Genomic DNA, 21,251 nt, shown 5'->3' on the forward strand with positions numbered 1-21,251 from the left:
TATTAAATGAAAAGATCGCTCATGAAGAGTATTATTTAATCCCTTGCCACTTTCCAGACATTCCACGCTCCTTGTGAACATTTGACTTTCATAAAACTTGGACAAACAAGCAAAATTAGTTTCAACATCCCTTAAATTGTGCATATAAAAGTAGCATTTGACATTCTATTGAATTAATAGAATGCATTTTTTTCTAATTTTCAGCCAAGTTATAGTTTGACCATTCGAACAGAAAATATGATTAAGGATCTGGTGCGAAATCTTAGCAGCGAAAGTGAGGAACTTCAAATGCATTGTGCCCGTGCCATTTTCAAGGTACGAATATATGACTAATTTTTAGCTTTACAAATCTTCTACATTGTAAATCTCAGGATGAATATGTAATGAGTTTTCAAAGCACCATGAAAGTGCTTTCATTCATTAATTTAGTTTAGGATGTTTGGAATGTTGATAATATCTGATTTTTAAAATTATGATAGTTTGTACATTTTATGCTACTTCAGAGGCAAAAAATTAGACATAGTCATAACAGACACCTGACTCAAGCCCTCCGGATAGGAGGAATATAGCACTCAATTGACTGCCATTGCTATCCTTGATAAAAACTGGCTGATGTACAAAAAATGACAAAGTGAGACCTTTCCTTGCTATTACCCCTAGTGTGACTCGTCTTCCTCACGTAAGGTTGATATTGATGAAAGCCCACACTTGACAACCGGCAGCACTTGGATCTGACAGCAATCCTTCTCAAAATGGTGACTCCAAAATGGTCACCCTACTAGAACTTCCCTCTTTTGTATGCTTACATTTATAGGTTGCTATTTAAACTTTTGAGAGCTGCTCCTTTTTTCTCTGGACAGTGCTTGCTGAATCGAATAAGCAGTTGTCTTTAACATTTATCTCAGACATTTTTCATGTTTGTAAACCAATGGGAGTCTTGCATCCATGGTTCCCATAATTTCTTCAGTAAACTGTTTATTTTTGCATTGATTCTCAATGAAGCTACTTATAGACCCCAACAGTATCAATGCAGCTGATAATAGACATCTTTAAAGTTCTTATGCTTAAATATCTCCAATGGCCAGTTCTGGTCCAGTGAAAGCCAAGGAAGTGAACCAATGCTTGTACTTATTCATAAACCTGAGGAAATTTGGCATGAGCCCTGTGCCCCTCAACAAGTTTTACAGAAAGTATTCTGTCAGGATGCTTCACTGCATTTTATAGTAACTGCACCACCCAAGCTTGAAAGAAACTGCAGAGGGTGGTGAATATAGCTCAGGCCATCACACAAACCTCCCTCCATCAGCTCCATTCCCACTCCCTTGGAAAATCAGTCATAATATTGAAGATCTCATCACAACCTGGCCACACTCTCTTTTCCCTCCTTCCTCCTATCAGAAAGATTCACAAATGTGAAATCACACATCTGAATCAAGGTCATTTTTTTTCCCACTGCTATCAAACTCCAGAAGGAAGCACGATTAATGTAGTGGTTAGCACAACGACTTTACAGCTCTAGCAATAGGGACCAGGGTTCGAATTCAACGCTGTCTGTAAGGAGTTTGTACGTTCTCCTCATGTCTGTGTGGGTTTTCCCTGGGATCTCTGGTTCCTCCCACCATTCAAAAATGTACCAGGGATGTAGGTCAATCAGGAGTAATTAGGTGGCACTGGCTTGTGGGCTGAAATGGCCTGTTACCATGCTGTATGTCTGTATGTCCAAACTTAAGCTGACACTAGTAAAATAATGTTGCCCATGTCAAGTTCTAACTACATCTCTACACACTGTACTGTGTATTTATGTATGCATTGACTTGCTGGATAGCATGGAAAACATACTTTTTTGCTATACCTCACAATATGAACCAATAAACTTGACTTAACATAGAACAGTACAACACAGGATGTCCACACTAAATATGATGCCAAAATTAAACAAAAACTCAGATATAATCGTCAGAACTGCTGGAGTGTTTTGAAGCCATCTTGAAGGATATGTAGAAGAATGATTTATATCTCACTTATATTTTAATGCTTTTGATTTATATCTCATATAAAACTAAAGCATTTGGTTTTAACATTTAGAGACACAAGATGGCTGACAAACCTTAGTGTGTCATAAGGTGGCTAAATACAGTTAGAGAGTTGTAGATATAACCTTGCAGACATGCTGTGAAAATAGGCACCTATTGTACAGAAGGCAAGGACAAATATGGCTTGCATTTACACAAATAAAAGTTAAGATAAAACTAGCATAAACATCATTAATTTTGTGTTTTTCTAGGCAATGCTAGACCATAAATCATTCCATTCTGCTTGTGAAAGGTAAACACCAAAAAGCAAGGCAGGGAAACTAATATTTTTTTTAATATGGAATGATGTAATATTAAGAGTGAGGGACATTTTGTCCCTTACTCATTTGAAATTGTATAAATATAGAAGCACACCTGAATTTTTGAACTGCGAACTCAGACTTCAGAAAGATGTCTGCTTGAGACATCTCCTGACTAGTAGTCCTCATTTCCCGTATACGAATTGATCATTTATAATAAACTCAGTATGCTTTGAAGAGATTTTTTTCTGTGTGTTCATTTCAGAGGCGTGCGCTGACTTCAACAGATGTAGACTATAAATGTTGATGAATCCTGATAATGATCAGTGCACTGTAAACTCAACAACGAAAATATGGCATGGAAGAAAGTAAAAAATATATTATGCAAGTTATCAGTGTACTTTTCATTATAGTGGGAATTTTTTTGGTAAATTTAGGACATAAACCTAGAGTCAAATATATTACAGGAAAAGTATATTAGTCTAATATTCAAAAATTGAGAAATAGCTTTTATTACTTAGAAAGCAAGTTTTTTTAAAGAGTTATTGAATTATTGACCATGTTTGAGATACATATCTATTTTATTTCCTTTTCTCTGTCTAATTTTGCGCTTTCCATTTCTAGTGTGGAGAGGATGAGGAAACACGTAATCTTGTTCGAGCTCACAATGGATTAGCACCATTGGTTAAACTCTTCAATAAGTCTGACAATAAAGAATTGTTAGCAGCTGCCACGGGAGCTGTCTGGAAATGTGCCATAAGCATGGAGAATGTAGACAGGTATTAATCATTGTTGACTAAGATGTTTTGACTCCATTCTATCAATTCTAACATTCTATCGAATAAGTCAGATCTAACTGTTTCAACTACTTACAGGTTATTCATTTCAAATGACATTGAAAAACAAAAGAGAAATTGTGTTGATCATTACATTAATAAGGTATTAATCTTGTGATTATTGTTTTGTTATTTAACTGTAATTTACAAACACGAATGTTGGACCAGATCTTTTAAGCCGATCCTTCAAACTGAAATTGCCATCTGAAATTCCTTCCTCAAATTTTCACACATGATCTTCTCTGAGGTGAAGGAAAATGTTAATAAGTTAATAAGTAGGGCATGCAAAGTAGCAAGGATAAATGGGGCCAGTGGATTGGGAAATCTTGAGGATCCAACCATGAAAGACTAAAAAACTTCTAAGAATAGAGAAAATTGAAATTGAAAGAAAATCATGTGATGTCTAAACAGCAGATATATAAAGAGAAAGTAGGTCGTTAAGATAGATGTGGGATGAGGCTGGGAAACTAGTAATGGGAAACAAAGAATGGTAAATAATCAAATTGTTTGCATCCCCACTCCATGGAGAACACTAAAAATGTCCCCATGATTACCTGTAGATTCATTTCTTTGAGGAAATTAATAATTTTCTATGTTTTATGTTTTCATGCTGTTCCCTACATTAGTCTGGATACCATAATTTTACATTATGGCTCATTTGCTTTGTGCAGTCCAAATGTTTTAAAGTCCCCATGATTTATTGTATTATTTCCCTCTCATATTTTGAGGTCTTTGCTGTTTCTTAGCTCCACTGAAATGGATTTCACCTTTTATTATCCAATATAATACCACTCATTTCTAATGCTTTTAGACCATTCTTTAAAATTAGGATCAACCACATTATTTTCCATTTTGGTATCTCTTCTGAATGTTAAATATTCTGTTATACTTACCACCAAAACTAGGTAGATCTGTAAAGGGTTTTAGGTTGGTGTCATTAATTCACTTCTTATAAATGCCATCTTCATTGCGATAAAGAATTTTTTTGTAATTTGTGCCATTTTCCATTGTTGTAATTGATGGTACATTCTTAGCTTTATGCATACTAAACTTTCCTGATAAAGTTTGGTTATAATTAATGATTTTTTAAAAGTTTTACTTTTGTTTTATCCTTTCTCTTTAACTTTCCAAACTTCTCCTCACACGATTCACTTTCCATTATTTACAGGTAGTTTCAACCTTATTTACAGTCCAGATTATTCAATTAACTTGGACACTGGTACCAACATGAGTCAACTGAAACCCATTCCAATGGGACAGCTCCCTTTTAATCAAAAAATGTCTCCCACAACAACACATTAAATTCGCTGATCTTAGTTATGTAATGCAATGGATGCCAATTTGCATATATCACAGATAATGCAGATCTACATTAATTTGGACTGCAGCTCCTGATATTTTTTCATCAATGGCATCCTTTCAGCAGGTGTTCCCTGAATTTTGCACAATATTCAAATCTATTCACTCATCTTCAGCAAATGAAGTAGTTTACATCAGATTCTAATAAAAAGTTGTTGCTTGAGATTTTGTGTTAATGTGCAATTTTTAATGTTTTATATCTATGCTGATTTGTTTAAGTGAATTTGAGTTTGATTGTCGGGCAGATAACTGCTATTGTAAAGTAATTATTTCTGATAATCTATAACATCTGATGTAGATCTGTGTTTTAGGAAGATAAAAGCTGTATATATAAATGACCAAATTTGACAACAATATGAATCCACAATTTCTCTGCAAGAATAGTGAGAACCTTTCCGGATGGTGGAGAATGTAGTAACTTATTGTCTTGGGTAAACTTATACCTCTCATTTTGTTCATTTTAGATTGGTCACAGTGTTTGAGCTACCGAAAGAAAATAGACACACACACCGAGAGCAGTTCAGTTTATACAAATGTTTATTACTAATTCAAAAGCTGATTTCACACTACAATATGCAAGCCCTTCCCAACTATACTTATCAACGCTTGGACTGGTCCCAACTGCCGAAGCGAGGCAACGACTGCACACTTGTAGTAGGTTGTCAGGGCGCTGGTAGCAGCTTCTCCACCTCCCCCGACCGGGACGTTGCTTGGACTCTGGCTGTTCTTCCTTCTTGACAAGGGATGTTCCCACCCCTCGGAGAATCTAAACTTCAGCAGCAGGACCACAGGCTTATATACCCCAAAAACAATTAATCATGCGCCTACTCCTTCTAATATTTGTCAGTCAAAATCAAAACTGAACATTACATTCTACAATTTAGAAGATTAATTATTATGGAACCAGGATGTTATAATTTCCTGGTTTATCTCGTAGATACAAAGACTTATTAAAACTTCTCGAGCAAGACAGGTTGTGACCAATTCGTCAATTTCAGAGTGTTGCATTTGACAACTGCTTTCCCTGGGCCTCACAGTGGAATTCCATTTCAAAGTGTATCTTCAGATAAGTCCCCATGGCTGAGTTTAATTACATCTGCTAGTTCTGAAAGTAAGGTGACCTGCGTGTGGACCCAGTGTCGTCAGTTCCACATAAGCAAAAAGCATCTGGGTACATGGTTTTAATCCTCCATTACATCCCACCCCTTGGTCACAATCTGTCATTTGCGAGGCCTAACCAGTATTTGAGTACAGAGGGAGCGAAAAAAGAGAAATCAAAACAACAATTACAAAGATAAGCAATGACGCGAGCCACCAACGGAGGATAGTGTGGCCCACCCCCCCAAATGTAGCAGTTAGCCATGAGAAAGGATTCCAACCAAGGCTCAAATTATCCTTGTTGGCCACAATACCCAGGTACTGGAGCTCACGAACAGATTTTGAAACATGCTGAACAATAACATATTTATATAAGCTGCACTTGAGGCTGGTGACCGAGGACTTCCTTGGTGTAATGCATCGGACCGTGTTTCCCACGGGTAACTCCCTTGGAACGTCCTCGACATTACAAATCCAATTGCTGGCATCAAAGCAGCTGTTAAGCCAGATCACCAGGAGTGTAAAATGGAGAACCTGGAACAAAGAAGCCTGACACATGTCACTCACGATACCATAAGCGTTCAGTGTTTAAACAGACTAAATCATCCTGTCCCTCAATAGCTACCCACCGAGTGTTACCCTGGGCAGGTGTCACTATTTCCCCTTTTACAGGAGGGCCACTACCTGGTGGTGCCACCCATACCTTTTGTCCAACATTCTCTAGTTCGGGGATGGGGGGCAATGACTGTTTTTCCTCTGGAATAGGCTGTAATTCAGGAGCGTGAAGAAGTCGGTGGAAAGGTGTACCTCCTTTTAAAGGGCGATGATTCAAATTGTCGACTGCCTGCTGCAGCACATGGCACCATCCCTTCTGGGTCCCCAGTGATGTTTCCAAACGAATTTGTTCCTTCAGTAAGCCGTTCATTTGTTCAACTAACCCGGCAGCCTGCGGGTAATAAGGAATATGGTGGATCCATAAAATACCGTTGTCATTTGCCCAATCACAGATTGCTTTCCTGGAGAAGTGCGAGCCATTATCAGAGTGAATCTCCTCTGGAACATCATAACGATAAATCAAATGGTTTAGTCCTTGGATAGTGCTAGCTTGGTCAGCCGTCTTGGTGGGAAAAGTAAAAACCAGGCCCGAAAAGGTGTCAACCATTACTAGGATATAATATTTACCCATACAGTCTAGCATGGGGCCTATGTAATCAATTTGCCAGACCGCAGCTGAGTGAGCACCCCATTTTATTCGGCCATGTGGACCAGGTGGAATGGTATGGAACTTCACAAGCTGACATTCTGGGCATGTACGTACGACCATGCGGACATCATCCTGATGGACGGATAAAGCATGTGTACGGGACCACATAGCTGATCCCTTCTCCCCCAAATGACCACTCTGTTCATGTGCCCATCGAGCCAGGGGGACGGTATCAGCACAGCTGATAGTGGCAAGCTGATCTGCTACTGCATTATGTTGAGCCATGTTAGTCGCCATATTGGTATGGGCATCAACGTGATAAACGGTTATCTCACGATGGTGGGAAGCATCCCACAACAGCTGCCACAACTCTTTGCCCCATACTGGGCGGTCATGTATCATCCAGTTGTTCTTTTGCAAATCAGGCATCCATACCACAAGTCCATTAGCCAAAGCCCAGGAATCAGTAAACAGGCGAAGAGGGTGATCATGGGGATCTAGTGGTAAAGTGACTGCCTTCAACTCAGCATACTGACTGGAGCCACCATCCCCCTCCTCCGATAAGTGAGTTCCTGACCTGGGATGGTAAGCCACTTGTTCGTGTACGTGGCCCACCCCTTCAGGCCCTCTGGTCGCATGACTCTGAATATACCACTTCCATTTAACAATAGAAGACTGCTGAGCCCGCCCGATCTTTAGATTAGCATCATTAGCCAGGACCCAATTCATTATAGGAAGTGCAGGTCGCAATTGAACATCTGCATCACCTGTCATTCTTTCAGTCTCTAGCAGGGCCCAGTAACAGGCTAGTAACTGTTGTTCAAAAACAGAATAACGAGTGGCAGCCTCGGGCATGGTACGTGACCAGAATCCCAGTGGGACTCGGCGACCCTCTTGTTTCTGCCAGAGGCTCCAGGAGGCCACATCATCAATATAATGGTGAATTGAGAGGGAAGGCGATACTGGAAGGTGGATGAAGGTATACTGGCGCCCCTTCCAGGTAAAGGCGAACTGATCCTGTGAATCCTCAGCTATAAGAATACTGAAGAAGGCGTTAGAGAGATCAATGACAGCATACCATGTTCCTGAGTTCCCAGTAGCAATGTTTTCAATAAGGGTGACAATGTCCGGAACTGCTGAAGCAAGTGGTGGGGCATGTTTGTTCAAAAAACGATAATCAACTGTCATTCTCCAGGAGCCATCTGGCTTCTGGACCGGCCAAACAGGGCTATTAAAGGGCGACGTTGCGGGCCTCACTACCCCTTCTTCTTGCAGAGCATCGATGGTGGCAGTAATCTCTTCCTGCCCCCCAGGGAGACGATATTGTGGAATGCACACTGGTTTCATGGGGGCTGGCACCATCACAGGATCCCACTTAACCTGACCCACTACTAGTTTTTTTGTAATAGTTCGAATTCCAAATTCAAATCCCCCTTGGCTAGTATTAAGGGCCATACCGGCCAACATATTAATACCCAGGATACACTCGTCAGTAGCAGCCACCAGGGCATGTAACCAGACAGGGGAAGGGCTATCACCCACCATGGCACAGACTTTTATTTCCTTTGCCAGGGTGACCGCTCCTCCCAACCCCTCTATTTGAAAGGCCGGTCTAGTCCAGAGGTCGGGATTACCAGGAATCACCGAGTGCTCTGCACCGGTGTCGACCAAAGCCAAGTATTGGCGATCATTACCCCCACCCCAGTGGATTGTTAACGGTATGTAGGGCCGCGGATCCCCGTGTGTGCGCCGTGTCTCGATGGAGTAGACACGGGAATCCTGCCCACACCTTGAGGCTTCAGAAGGGTTCGGGGGCTTCCAGGACCACATGCTATTGTTATCTTTAAGAGCCTGTTTAACCCATTGTTTTACCTCATCATGAGTAACTGGAGCAGGAGAAGCCAGCTCGATAGAAGCAGCAGTGGGAGCAGAAAGCACAGCTGGGCCAGGAGGACTCAGCAGCTGGGGATGATGTTCCCCTGCTTTTTGCCTAAATCGATCTCCAATGGCAGCCAACTCTTTTACAGAGAAATCACGGATCATTGACTCCTTCTGACCCCTGTTCCCACTTTGACTCACAGGGTCCTCCACCCAGTCTAGGGGAGGAGGTGGAGGCCATCCAACAGAGGGAGTAGGCCATAGAGCATAAGCAGGGGTTTGGGTATTTTCCCCTGGGTCCACATGGGAAACCGGGGTATCTATCCCTTCCATCTCTACCCTTACATCATCCCCCCTTCTGTCTGTTTGGGAAATCTGCTGCCTTATAGGGCGGGCGTGAACAGCAGATGGAGAGGGTAGTATGTTAGACACATGCTGAGGAGTATCTGCATTATTACCATTGTCATTCCAGATATTCCCATCCCAATCCTCAATTACATCAGGATCGTTACCATTCCTTATCATGGCATGAATACGATATGGATCGGGTTCTACTCCATGCCTTTCCTTATCTGCACAGAGCTGCTGCCGGAGTTTAATATTACGGCAAATCATTTGGACATGCTTATCTTCCCATTCTTTGGCTCTGTCCTGACTGGTGCGAACAATCTCGCTCATCATGGAACAGCATTGTCGCAGGACTTCTAGCTCCTCCTCTAATTGCTTTCTTTTGCACTGAGATTCTACTTCTCTTTGAATTAATTCTGCTTCACGCTGAACGGAGTGGCGTAATGCTGTGGCCAGCAACCAAAAACCATTCGTCAGCATTCCCTTTTTATCAGGAAATTTACTTTCTCGAAGGAGAGTGGCAACCCGCTCTCCCAGAGGTGCACTTGATGAGTCTAACTTCTCATCCCAACTAATGGGTGGTCCCAACAAAGACAGGGTATTGGCCAACATGCCAAACCCATCGTCTTTGGAAGTCCATCCAGGAATCAAGAACTGCTCAGGGCTCACCTCTTTCTTTCGGCGAAACATCTTGAGACCAATCCTGCTCGCAGCGCCAATTGTCTTGGGTAAACTTATACCTCTCATTTTGTTCATTTTAGATTGGTCACAGTGTTTGAGCTACCGAAAGAAAATAGACACACACACCGAGAGCAGTTCAGTTTATACAAATGTTTATTACTAATTCAAAAGCTGATTTCACACTACAATATGCAAGCCCTTCCCAACTATACTTATCAACGCTTGGACTGGTCCCAACTGCCGAAGCGAGGCAACGACTGCACACTTGTAGTAGGTTGTCAGGGCGCTGGTAGCAGCTTCTCCACCTCCCCCGACCGGGACGTTGCTTGGACTCTGGCTGTTCTTCCTTCTTGACAAGGGATGTTCCCACCCCTCGGAGAATCTAAACTTCAGCAGCAGGACCACAGGCTTATATACCCCAAAAACAATTAATCATGCGCCTACTCCTTCTAATATTTGTCAGTCAAAATCAAAACTGAACATTACATTCTACAATTTAGAAGATTAATTATTATGGAACCAGGATGTTATAATTTCCTGGTTTATCTCGTAGATACAAAGACTTATTAAAACTTCTCGAGCAAGACAGGTTGTGACCAATTCGTCAATTTCAGAGTGTTGCATTTGACAACTGCTTTCCCTGGGCCTCACAGTGGAATTCCATTTCAAAGTGTATCTTCAGATAAGTCCCCATGGCTGAGTTTAATTACATCTGCTAGTTCTGAAAGTAAGGTGACCTGCGTGTGGACCCAGTGTCGTCAGTTCCACATAAGCAAAAAGCATCTGGGTACATGGTTTTAATCCTCCATTACACTTATGAATGAATAGTCCAGACCCCATTCCACTTTTTAAGCACTCTCTGCTTTGGCTGAAATTCAGATTTTTCAAGATTGATTTTTTGAAGCTGTGAAGAACTATCAATTTCCCAGCATGAAATTAAGGAAGGGGTGAGAGAGATGCCCCTTGCAAATGTAGCTTGATTTCTATGACAGACGTGTGGTAGAATAATATTTGTCTGGCTTTTCATGAGGGAATTCATCTGCAAAATAGAGGGGAACTCAGGAATGAGTAGCCAAGTAGTTGGAAACCACACATCCTTATGCAGCAGTAGTGGCTAGACATTTTGATAGCCACACCATTCTTTTGAAATGAGATTACTTTGAATGTTCACAGTTATTTTACTTGTAAAGTGGTCTCACTTCTTGCAACAGGATGGATCAGGAGATTCACGTTGCACTAGCAGACTTCTACAATTTCAGCCTTTACAAGATATTCGTATGCATCTGCATTTCTTATTTTCTCATCTGAGGTCATTGCCACCTTTCCTAATTCTTTGTTTATAAATGTATAGGTGATTATTTAAATAAATATGAAAGAAGATCATGTAGACTGCATGATTAGTACACTTGATCTTGAACATAATATCCTTGAGTTACTAGTACACAGAGACTACAGATGCATTGTAGCAAATTGGAAAAGTTTCTACCACTGAGATTAATCAGCAAATTAATTGAAATATCACAACCTACATGGTTACCTCCAATTCTAACACCACGTTGACTTAAAACTTTTTGCTATTCTTTGGTCAGAATGAGTTTCAAAACTCACTACATTTATGTGTGTGTGTTCACAATCACTGTAAGTGCTTAAGAACCTTCTGAAGAGCCTCTGAGAGTAACCATTAAAATCTGAATATATGAGCAATTCAGACCATGAATAAAAATAAAATCTAAAAGAATTTCCACCTGATATTCTCTCTGCTGCTTGGCCTCTCAGTTAATGCTGGACCATAACTGGCTCTGAGGCTTAACAGAGAATTCAAGTAGAATGATAGTGGTGGGGGACCCCATTGTCAGGGGCACAAAGGGGCATTTCTAATGCTGCAGTGAGATTCTAGGATGACATGCTGCCTCTATGGTGCCAGCTCCAGGATGTCTCTGAGAGGGTACAAGAAATTCTGAGAGGGGTGGCCAGATGTTATGGTCCATATTGGTACCAATGACATAGATAGGACTGGAGAAGCAGTCATGCAGAATAAATTTATGAACCTTGGTAGCATATTCAAAAGCATAACTTCTGGATTACTATCTGTGAAGCAACAAATATAAAAATAGTTCAGTTTAATGTGTGGGTGAGGAGGGAGGAACTCATATATATGGATCATTGGGCTCTCTTCTAATGGCATGTGAGACTTGTACAAGAGGGATGGGTTACATCTGAACTGGAGGGGGACCAATATCCTGTCTGTGAGGTTCACTAATGCTACTCAGGAGGGTTTAAACCAGAGGGTAGGGAATGGTAAACAGAGCAGCAGGGCAGCAAGCAGAGAAAGTTGAGGAAATGGCAAATTCTAGGGCAAAGAAGCCTGAAAGGAAGAACAAGAAGGGGCAAGTCAATGGTCACAGCAAGACTGATGGGCTGAAGTGTGCTTTTTTAATGCAAGAAACATTGTGCATAAGGCAAAGGAACTTAGAGCTTGGATCAGTATTTGTAAATGTGTTATGGCCATTATGGAAATGGCTGCAAGAGGTAAACAAGAAAATCTACAGATGCTTGGGTCTGATGTGGTAGACAAAAGTGCTGGAGAAACTCAGCAGGTCACTCAACATCCATAGAAAGCAAAAGGTAGTCAATATTTCCAGCCTAGGGCCATTTGTCTGGAATGTCAAAAATCAGGCAGACACCTGAATAAAATGGTGGGGGGAGGTGGGGAGGAAAAGAAGGGAGAAGAGCATAGGCTACAGATAAGAGGTACTATGACCATACATGTGGGAGGGTAGAAGAGAAATAAGTTGAGAAGTGATAGGGGAGATAGCAGAGGATAAAGAGAGATATCTCTGATAAGAAAAGGAAGAGTAGGAAGGGTGGAGTTGGAAAGGAAGCAGAGGGGTAAGGAAAGAGAGAGACAATTAATGATTATTGGAGAAATCGATATTGATGCCATTTGGTTGGTTGGATACGAAATATAAGCTGTTGTTACTCCAGTTTACGGATGGCTTCAGTTTGGCAGTATGAGGCCATGGACAGATATATGAATGTGGCACTGATGTATGGAATTAAAGTGGTTAGCCACTGGACAGTTTTTGCTGTTGCGGCAGGCAAAGAGAAGGCGCTCAACTAAATGTCTCGCAGTCTGCGTCCAGACTCCCTGATTTAGCGGAGGCCACATCAGGAGTACTGGATGCAGCAAATACTTAACTTGAATGACTGTTTGGGGCCTGAATAGTGCTGAGTGAGAAAGTTAAAGTGTAGCACTTCTTGCATTCACAGGCATAGGTACCAAGGGGGTGATTGATGGGAAGGAATGAGCACTCGAGGGAATGCGAAGGCAGCAATGACTATGGAAACCACAGGGGGGAGGGGTTCATGTAACTAGTGATGGGATCTCATTGTTGTTGACAGAAATTGTGGAGAATTATATGTTGGATGTGGACATTGGTGGGTTGGTAGGTAAGAGTGAGGGGAATGTGATTCATGTTATGTCTGATGTGGTGGTGCAAGTGGTCAGGGCAGATGAAAGGAAGGATTGGCAGCTCAATTTTCCTGGATTTTAGATGGAATAAAGAGGGGTGGCAGGAATGGGGGGTCAGAGAGGAAGAGATGGAGACTTTGCATTATTAATCAGGCAGAATGTCACAGCTGCCCTCTGAGAGGACCTAATGGTGGACCTATCTACTGAGGCAGTGTGAATAAAGATTAGAAATAAGAAAGGTGCCATCATGCAGATTGGACTATGCTATGAGCTTTCCAAAAGCCTCCAGGAGGTGGAAAACCATATGCTTACAAAGATTATGGAAAGATGAAAAAGCAACAGGGTTGTCATAGTGGGAGACTTTAATTTCCCCAGTATTAACTGGGATATCCTGAGTGCTTGAGGCTGAAATGGGCCTATAATATCCTGGATTATCCTCATTTCCCTTCTTGTACAAAAGCACAACATTAACTACTCTCCAGTCCTCCAAGACTTCACCTGTTATTAATGAGGATGGAAGAATTTGTTTAGTGGATCTAGGAATGGTTTCTTGAAACAGCTTGCAGATAGTCCAACTTGAAAGAGGGGTCACACAAGACCTTGTATTGGTAAATGAGCCATGGAGGATGACTTGGATGCATCGGGCTTGAGTTCATTGCTGGACAGGACATGGAGCTGTGTGTATATGAGGGTTATAGGAGCACAGGAGGCAGTTGAATTGGAGAAGGTGGTGGGATCTGCAGACACTTGATGTCCCTGAAGGGATTTTCTTTTGCTTTCCTTTCTTGTCTTGATAGATGTGCTCTATTTGTGGTGGTTGTAGGTATGCCTTTACAGGGCAAACAAAAGGAAAAAAAAGTTTTTTTTTGCATTATTTTTTGCATTTTTTTTGCAACAAAAAATGGAATCTTGAATGGCCTGGTGATTAGAGGTTCAGTGGGAGAGCATTTCAGGAAAACTGATCACTATTCCTTAAGTGTCAAGCTAATAATAAAGATAAGCTTGGGGCTTGATGAAAAGTACTAATTAAGGAAGGATAAATTATGACATTATTAAGCAGGAGCTCTGGGGAGTTAATTTCAAGCAGCTGTTATTGGGCAATCCCACAACTAATGTGTGATCATTGTTTAAGGACCCTCGAATTAAAGTCCAGGACCAGATCTGGCAAGATGAGAGAAACCTTAGATTACAAGAGAGGTCGAGAATATCGTGAAAATGGAAAAGGAAGTATGTATAAGTTTTGGAAACTTCAATCAGACATGGAAGGATATCAAGATTGTGAGGAAGAGGTCAAAAAGGGTATTAGGAAGGCAAAAAAAGCTATAAAATATCCTTGGTGATCAGGATCAAACAGATTTCCAAGGTATTTTATATTTACACTCTCCAACAGACATCCATGTACACTAATCCCATTGTTGTGTATGCACTTACACAATTAGGAGATGTGGTGCTTTTCTCATTCTTTAATACCATCAGACTAACATGGCTACTGAAATACAGAGATATATATATTGAGGGGTGACATTAGGCAGGCTTATACACAACACTCTTCTTCCCCCGTGCAATAAATGTTAAATGGGCCCACTCTACTATTGCTACATCGGGCCCATGACTACTAGTAGGAATTAGGGTACATATACTGAGTGATTATAATCTGGAAAGGAACTTAATAATAATTATGGAACATAGTCCTTAAAGTGCTTGGGTGGTCTTCATTCTCTCTTGGACTGCCTTGGCGTGGCATGCTGGACTGGTATTTGCCTGGTGCTCTTCTGGATGGGACCCATAGATAGTCGGGTCGATGGTGACTGCTGGCCTTCACTGGCCTACATACTGGGCTGCTTGTCGCAGTTACTGGGCTACCCATCTCTGCCCCTCTTTTACGGCCCAAGAGGGTGGATTGCTGTGGCATGCCATGGCAGGTCTGGTTCTACGTCCTTCAGGTTGCAAGGTAGTTTGTGGACTTTAGTGCCAGACAATGGCAGAAAATGGTCAATGTGTCATTTCCTCAGTCTGTCTCCCATTAGAACAGAGTATGAACAGGGGCTCAACTTTTGTTGGATCACCCCTACAACCCATGGGTCTTTGTATTGTCTGTAATCTTGTACCCCTCCATAAATCTTCGTCCGCGAAGCCAAGCCAAAGAAAGAAGAATCTTGTACCAGTACTCTTTCACCCACCTCCAGTGCTCTAGGTAAAGTTTGTGGCGATGTGGATTTTTCTAAATGGAGGTCCAGATCTGGGTGAACTGTGGACAGTCTTCTCCACAGGTTGAGACCAAACATCAATTCCACTGGGGTGCATTTTGTGGTAGAATGCGGTGTGTTTCTGTACCCCAATAGGAAATCTGCAATTTTGTGAGTCCAGGAGGTGTTTAGAAGTTTCTTGGTTTTCATTGCCTTTTTGAACATTTGCACCAAGCGTTCTGCCTTTCCATTAGTACTTGGGTGATAGGGTTTTGATAATATATGTCTGATATTGTGGTTACACATAAATTTCTTAAAAGGTTCTGATGTAAACTGGGGTCCATTGTCTGTGACTAATTAGTGAGGTAATCAGTATGTGGCAAACATGGCCCATAGAATTGGCTTTGGTATTTTTCATATGCGAAACCACTGGCCATTTGGATGTGTGTCCACCGCTATAAGGAAAGTCTCTCCCATGAATGGCCCTGTGAAGTCTACATGAATCTGATGCCAGGGTTTAGAAGGACATTTCCATAGGTTGGCCTCGGCCTGTGGCATTTTTGGCTGCATTGACTGACATATTTTGCATTCTCTCACTGTTGTTTCAATGTCTCTGTCTATTGATGGCCACCAAACATGCTTCCGGGCTAGTGCTTTCATTCCTGGGTGGTTATGGTGCAGCTCTGATAATATGGTGTTTTGCCATTTGGCTGGGATAATTTACCCCAAAGTAAACATCCTTCTTCAACTAAGAGTTCATGGTGGTGTGTGAAGTAAGTTTTCAGGTCTTTGGTATAACCTCAGATTCTAACCATCCATTAAGGGTGAAGTTATAAGACTTTGCTTAACATTGTGTTACGAACCCAAAGGACCCCAAAACCCACCAGTAACAGATGTTTACCAAGACAAGTGGTTTTCAAAACAAAAGTTATTTTTAATCAACCTCAAACATGAAAATAGCATCTAACTTTAACTAATCTCTTTACTTCTACTAAACTATTCTCTATACTAACCCAAATTAACCCCCTTCTAATTCTAAGCGCACGTGTATGCAAGTTCAAGTAAAGTTATTTGATTTCAGGTACCACCATTAGTCACCTCAAGGTCTCACTGATGAAACTTGCCCCATCTGGGTTTTACAGATGGTAACCTCTTTCATTCAGGTTATGACAAAGCTCCTTCTGTTCCTCTTATTCCAAGAGAAACATCAGACAGATAGCACTTCCAGCCATCCACTGTTTTGGAACTTTTCATCAGTTCTTCCTGGATTGCACTGTTCAGTGTCCTACACACACTGACTGAGAGAGCTTCTTACTTCTCTCTCTCTCTCTCTCTCTCTCTCTCTCTCTCTCTCTCTCTCTCTCTCTCTCTCTCTCCAACTCTGTCCTACTCTAAATCTTACAAATTCTCCCAAAATATTATAATCATTACAGTTGCCTCCTTTTGGATTTCTTTGCCGATCATCTGAGCTATAATGGACAGTTGTTGCAGCTGTTCTTGGTTGTTAGCCTGCTGCTTCTGCTGTCCATTTCATAATATCTTCTTTTGTTCAGTTTCGAGTAGTGGTAAGCGTGATAAGGCATTTGCATGGCTGTTGAGTGTTCCCGGTTTATGTTTTACCTCTTAGTTGTATGTAGCTAGTAGCATGGGCCATCTTTGAATTCTGGCTTCAGCTAATATTGGTATCCCTTTGTGGGGACCCAGAATCAACGTAGAGGTTTGTTGTCAGTGATTAGGGTGAAAGTTCTTCTGTAGAGATATTGGTGGAATATTTTTACACCAAAAATTATTGCTAATCCTTCTTTTTCCAGTTGTGCATGATTGCATTTGCTTACAGTTAATGTGCACGAAGCATATGCCACTGGATGCTCACCTTTCTCTGTGACTTGGGACAATACTGCTCCCAGTCCTACTGGTGAAGCATCAACAGCTAGAGTCACTTCCTTGTTAGGGTCGTAGTGGGTTACAACCTCATTTGTTGATGGTAATATTTCCTTTAGTCGATCAACTGGGTTTTTATTTTCTGTATTCCAGTACCATTTTTGATCTTTCTTGAGTAAGTGGTTTAGGGGGCTGCATAGCCTAGGGGGCAGCACAGACTCGTGGGCATGTTAGGGATATGTTTCCGATAGTGATTTATGAGCCCTAGAAAGGACTGTAATTCTGATTTGTTGGTTGGATATGGGGCTTCTGTTGCCTCAAGATCCATTCGTACCCCCCTCTTTGTCAATTGTAAATCCCAAGTATGTCACTGAGGGCAGCATGAAGACACACTTATCCTGTCATAATCATATTTTGGCCTGTTGTAGGCTGTTGAGGACCCTTTTCATAAGTGTAAGTGCACCTTGTCATTTCGGCCCATGTTAATGATATCTTCAAGGTAACATCCCACTGGGGTTCCGTGTAGTAATTTGTCCATTGTAGTTTGCTGAAACTCCTTATGACCTGTGTGTACAGGTGAACAGTCTCATGTGGGTATTGATTGTCACATATTTTCTTGATTCTTTGTCCAACTCTATTTGTTGGTATGCCTTTGACAAATCTAATTTTGTGAACTTTTGCCCTCTATTTAGTGCTTGGAATAGTTCTTCTGCTTTGGGTATGGGGGTGTTCTGGTACTTTTAGCATTTGGTTGATGGTGACTTTGTAATCGCGGCAAATGTGAATCTCACTGTTTGCTTTCTTCCCTTTCTGCCCAATCACTGTAATATGCCTTTATCTTTTAATCTATTTAACTCAGCTTCAATTTTCCCTTTCATTGCAAATGGAACTGTTCTGCCTTTCATGAACATTGGTTCCACATTCTCTTTTAATTGCAGTCTGGCTTGAACCCCTTTGATCTTTCCCAACCCTTGTTGGAAAACAACAGTGTGGTTGTTAATAATCTGGTTGAGTTCTACTGGGTATTGTCTTCATGGTTTACATTCAGTATTGAACCGATTTCCACCCAGTCTAGGGAATGCATTGTAGCCAGTTACTTCCAAAAAATGCTGGTCCCTGGGTAACTACGATGTAGAGAAATAGTGTTTATGGTTATTGTTCCTTGTATTGTACTTTGACTTTACATTTCCCAAACACTTTGATTTTGTCTCCCATTAACAGATCTCAGTATTACTTCAGTTGTTTTCACCGGAAGGTATGGTAGCAAGCGTTGCTTTAAATATAATGGCATTAGAGACACTGCAGCTCTTATGTCGAGCTCCTTTTTCAGAGGTTCGTTGTTTATTTTCAGCTGAATATAAATTGCTATGCTTTTTTCATTTATCTTTCGGATGTCTAAGACTGCAGCTTTTGTCATTTTCAGAGCTGTTGCTATGCTCGTTGTTAGGGTTGCTCTCTCTCTTTGCTAGCACTTTGAACTCCGCTGGGTTCTTATCACAATTTTGAGTCCACCTGCATTTTACTGTTTCTTTAATTGGACGTCTCGCTTTGATATGTCCCTTTTTCTTGCAATGGTGGCATTTGGACTATTTGAAGAAACAGTTTTCTGGGTGATGGTTGTACTTCCTGCAACAGAAGTACTGTTGGTGGGAAAACCTCCTGACTGGAAGGTCTTGTTGGCCCACATCCAAATTTTTGTCTGTCCTCTAGCAATCTCGAGAGTTACTTTGCTCTCCATTGCCAGTAATTTCTGCTTTGCCTGGCGATCTGACAACCCCATCACTAATCTGTCTTGAAATGCTTGGGTCAGAAACTGCTCAAAATGACAGTGCTTGGACAGTTTACACAATGCTGCCAGGTATTCACTTACTGCCTCTCTTGGCATTTGTTTCCTTTCATAGAATCGTTGCCTTTCTGCCATAACTGGTGGTCTGGGGTATAAATGGTTCCCCAGTGCTGTGCATAACTCGTAACATGTCTTTGTCCCTGGGCCTTCTGGGAACAGCAAATTTTGGGGGAGATCAAATGTTTTTCTGCCCATTATACTGAGGAATATGTCACATTTTTGGTTTACCGGGGCTTCAATAATAGTATGGGCTACACAGAGGTGGTTAAACTGTTCTACATAATTACCCTAACTTTCATCTGCTTTGTTGATTTCTCCAAACTTTCCCTCCGCCGTCTTGGCGCGCTTTTGCTTTGATTATTTTTTGGGAACTCATGGAGCTTGTTAGGTAGTCACCTTTTACCTTTATCCTTTTACTTCCTTCCACTGGATGGTCCATGGAGCACGCGTAGGGTTTGTTTTGTTTCTCGTCGCCACTGTTGTGTATTCACTTACACAATTAGGACTCAGCGATATGGTGCTTTTCTCATTCTTTAATACCATCAGACCAACATGGCTACTGAAATACAGAGACACATATATGGAGGGGTGACATGATGACATAGGCAGGCTTATACACAACACCTACTGTATTCTTGCTTTATTCTCCCTCATTCCACATTGAACTACATTCAAGGACAATGGATAGATTTTGTGTTTGAAGTCAGAGAAGTGTGCAAGGTACTAAATGAATACTTTGCTTTACTATTTATAAGAAGGATCAAGATGATAATGTAGAAAGTGGTCATCTGTTAGAGCATTTTGAGTTCAACAAAGTGGTAGTGCTGGGTCTTTTGAAAAATATTAAAGTGGAGAATTCCCCAATGCCTGATTTTATATCTCCCAGGTTTTTTTTAGAGGCAAATGAAGAGATTGCTGGGGCCTTGACAATGATCCTCATTAGCAATAGGTGAGGTCCCAGAGGGCTGGAGAGTAGCTAATGTGCCTTTATCCAAAAATGGAAATGAGGAAATTATAGACTGGTAAACCTCACATCAGTGGTATGGAAACTACTGGAAAGAATACTTAAGGAGAGGATTTGCATTTATTTGGTAATTCATGGTCAGAATAGGGACTGTTAACATAGCTTTGTGAGGGCAGGCCGTGTCTTACAAATTTGATTGAAAGTTTTCAGGATGTCACAAAGGTAGGGTAGGGCAAAGAATGTTATCCACATGGATTTTAGTAAGGGATTTAACAAGGTTTCTCATGGTAGGCTGATATGAAAGGCAGAGATGCATGGGTTCTTTGGTGAATTCATAGTTTGGATAGGACAAGCTGGCCTACAGAAGATTGAGGTGGTGATTGAATGGTGTTATTCTGGCTGGGAATCTGTGACCAGTGGTGTTCTCTTGTTTGTGCTAAATGTAAGTGGATTGGATGAAAAAGTTATAGATATGGGCAGAGGAATGACAAATGGAGTTAATATGGACAAGTGTGAGATGTTGCACTTTAGAAGACAAAATATAAAGGGATGTACACAATTCATGGTGAGACTCATAAAAGCATTGGTGTGCAGAGGGTTCTGGGAGTGCAGGTCCACAACTCTTTGAAAATGATATGCAAGTAGATAACATGAAGAAGGTGTTAGGCATGCTTGCATTCACTGGGCGAGGCATTCAATACAAAGGTAACAAAGTCATGTTACAACTATTGCGCTTGCAATTCTGGTTGTCCCTGTACAAGATGAAAATGAAGGCCTTGGAAGGGGTAAAGAAAGGGTTGTTTTCTCTGGAGCATAGGAAGCTGAGGGGTGATACTACAGAAGTTTTCAAATTTATGAGAGATACTGATAGGATAGACAGTCAGAAATTCTACCCAGAGTTAAAATGTCAAACACTAGAAGTTTAAAGTAAGGGGGAGGAATTTCAAGGGAGATGTGGGGGAATTTAGGGCAGTACACCTTTACAGCGCCAGTGATCAGGACCAGGGTTAGAATCTTGTGCTCTCTGTAAGGAGTTGGTACGTTCTCCTTGTCTGCGTGGGTTTTCCCCCAGGGACTCCGGTTTCCTCCCAACATTCGAAACATACTGGGAGGGGGGGGTTGTAGGTTAATTGGGCAGCACGTACTCGTGGGCTGAAATGGCCTGT

General features: G+C 41.4%; 1 protein-coding gene and 1 long non-coding RNA gene across 5 annotated transcripts in view; one reads left to right on the plus strand and one right to left on the minus strand.

The window, feature by feature from the left end:
- The window catches only part of LOC138751771 (uncharacterized), a 692,174-nt gene that overhangs the window by 399,724 nt on the left and 271,199 nt on the right, over positions 1-21,251 (minus strand). The gene's annotated exons all lie outside the window — the stretch shown is intronic.
- odad2 (outer dynein arm docking complex subunit 2) overlaps positions 1-21,251 on the plus strand; it is a 355,511-nt gene that overhangs the window by 137,891 nt on the left and 196,369 nt on the right. For all 4 annotated transcript variants that reach the window (XM_069914511.1, XM_069914512.1, XM_069914514.1 and 1 more), the window contains 2 exons: positions 205-315; positions 2,957-3,111. In XM_069914511.1, the coding sequence (XP_069770612.1) occupies positions 205-315; positions 2,957-3,111 (266 nt within the window). The remainder of the gene's footprint in view (positions 1-204; positions 316-2,956; positions 3,112-21,251) is intronic.

The sequence above is a fragment of the Narcine bancroftii genome, chromosome 1 (genome assembly GCF_036971445.1).
Source record: "Narcine bancroftii isolate sNarBan1 chromosome 1, sNarBan1.hap1, whole genome shotgun sequence".
NCBI lineage: Eukaryota > Metazoa > Chordata > Chondrichthyes > Torpediniformes > Narcinidae > Narcine > Narcine bancroftii.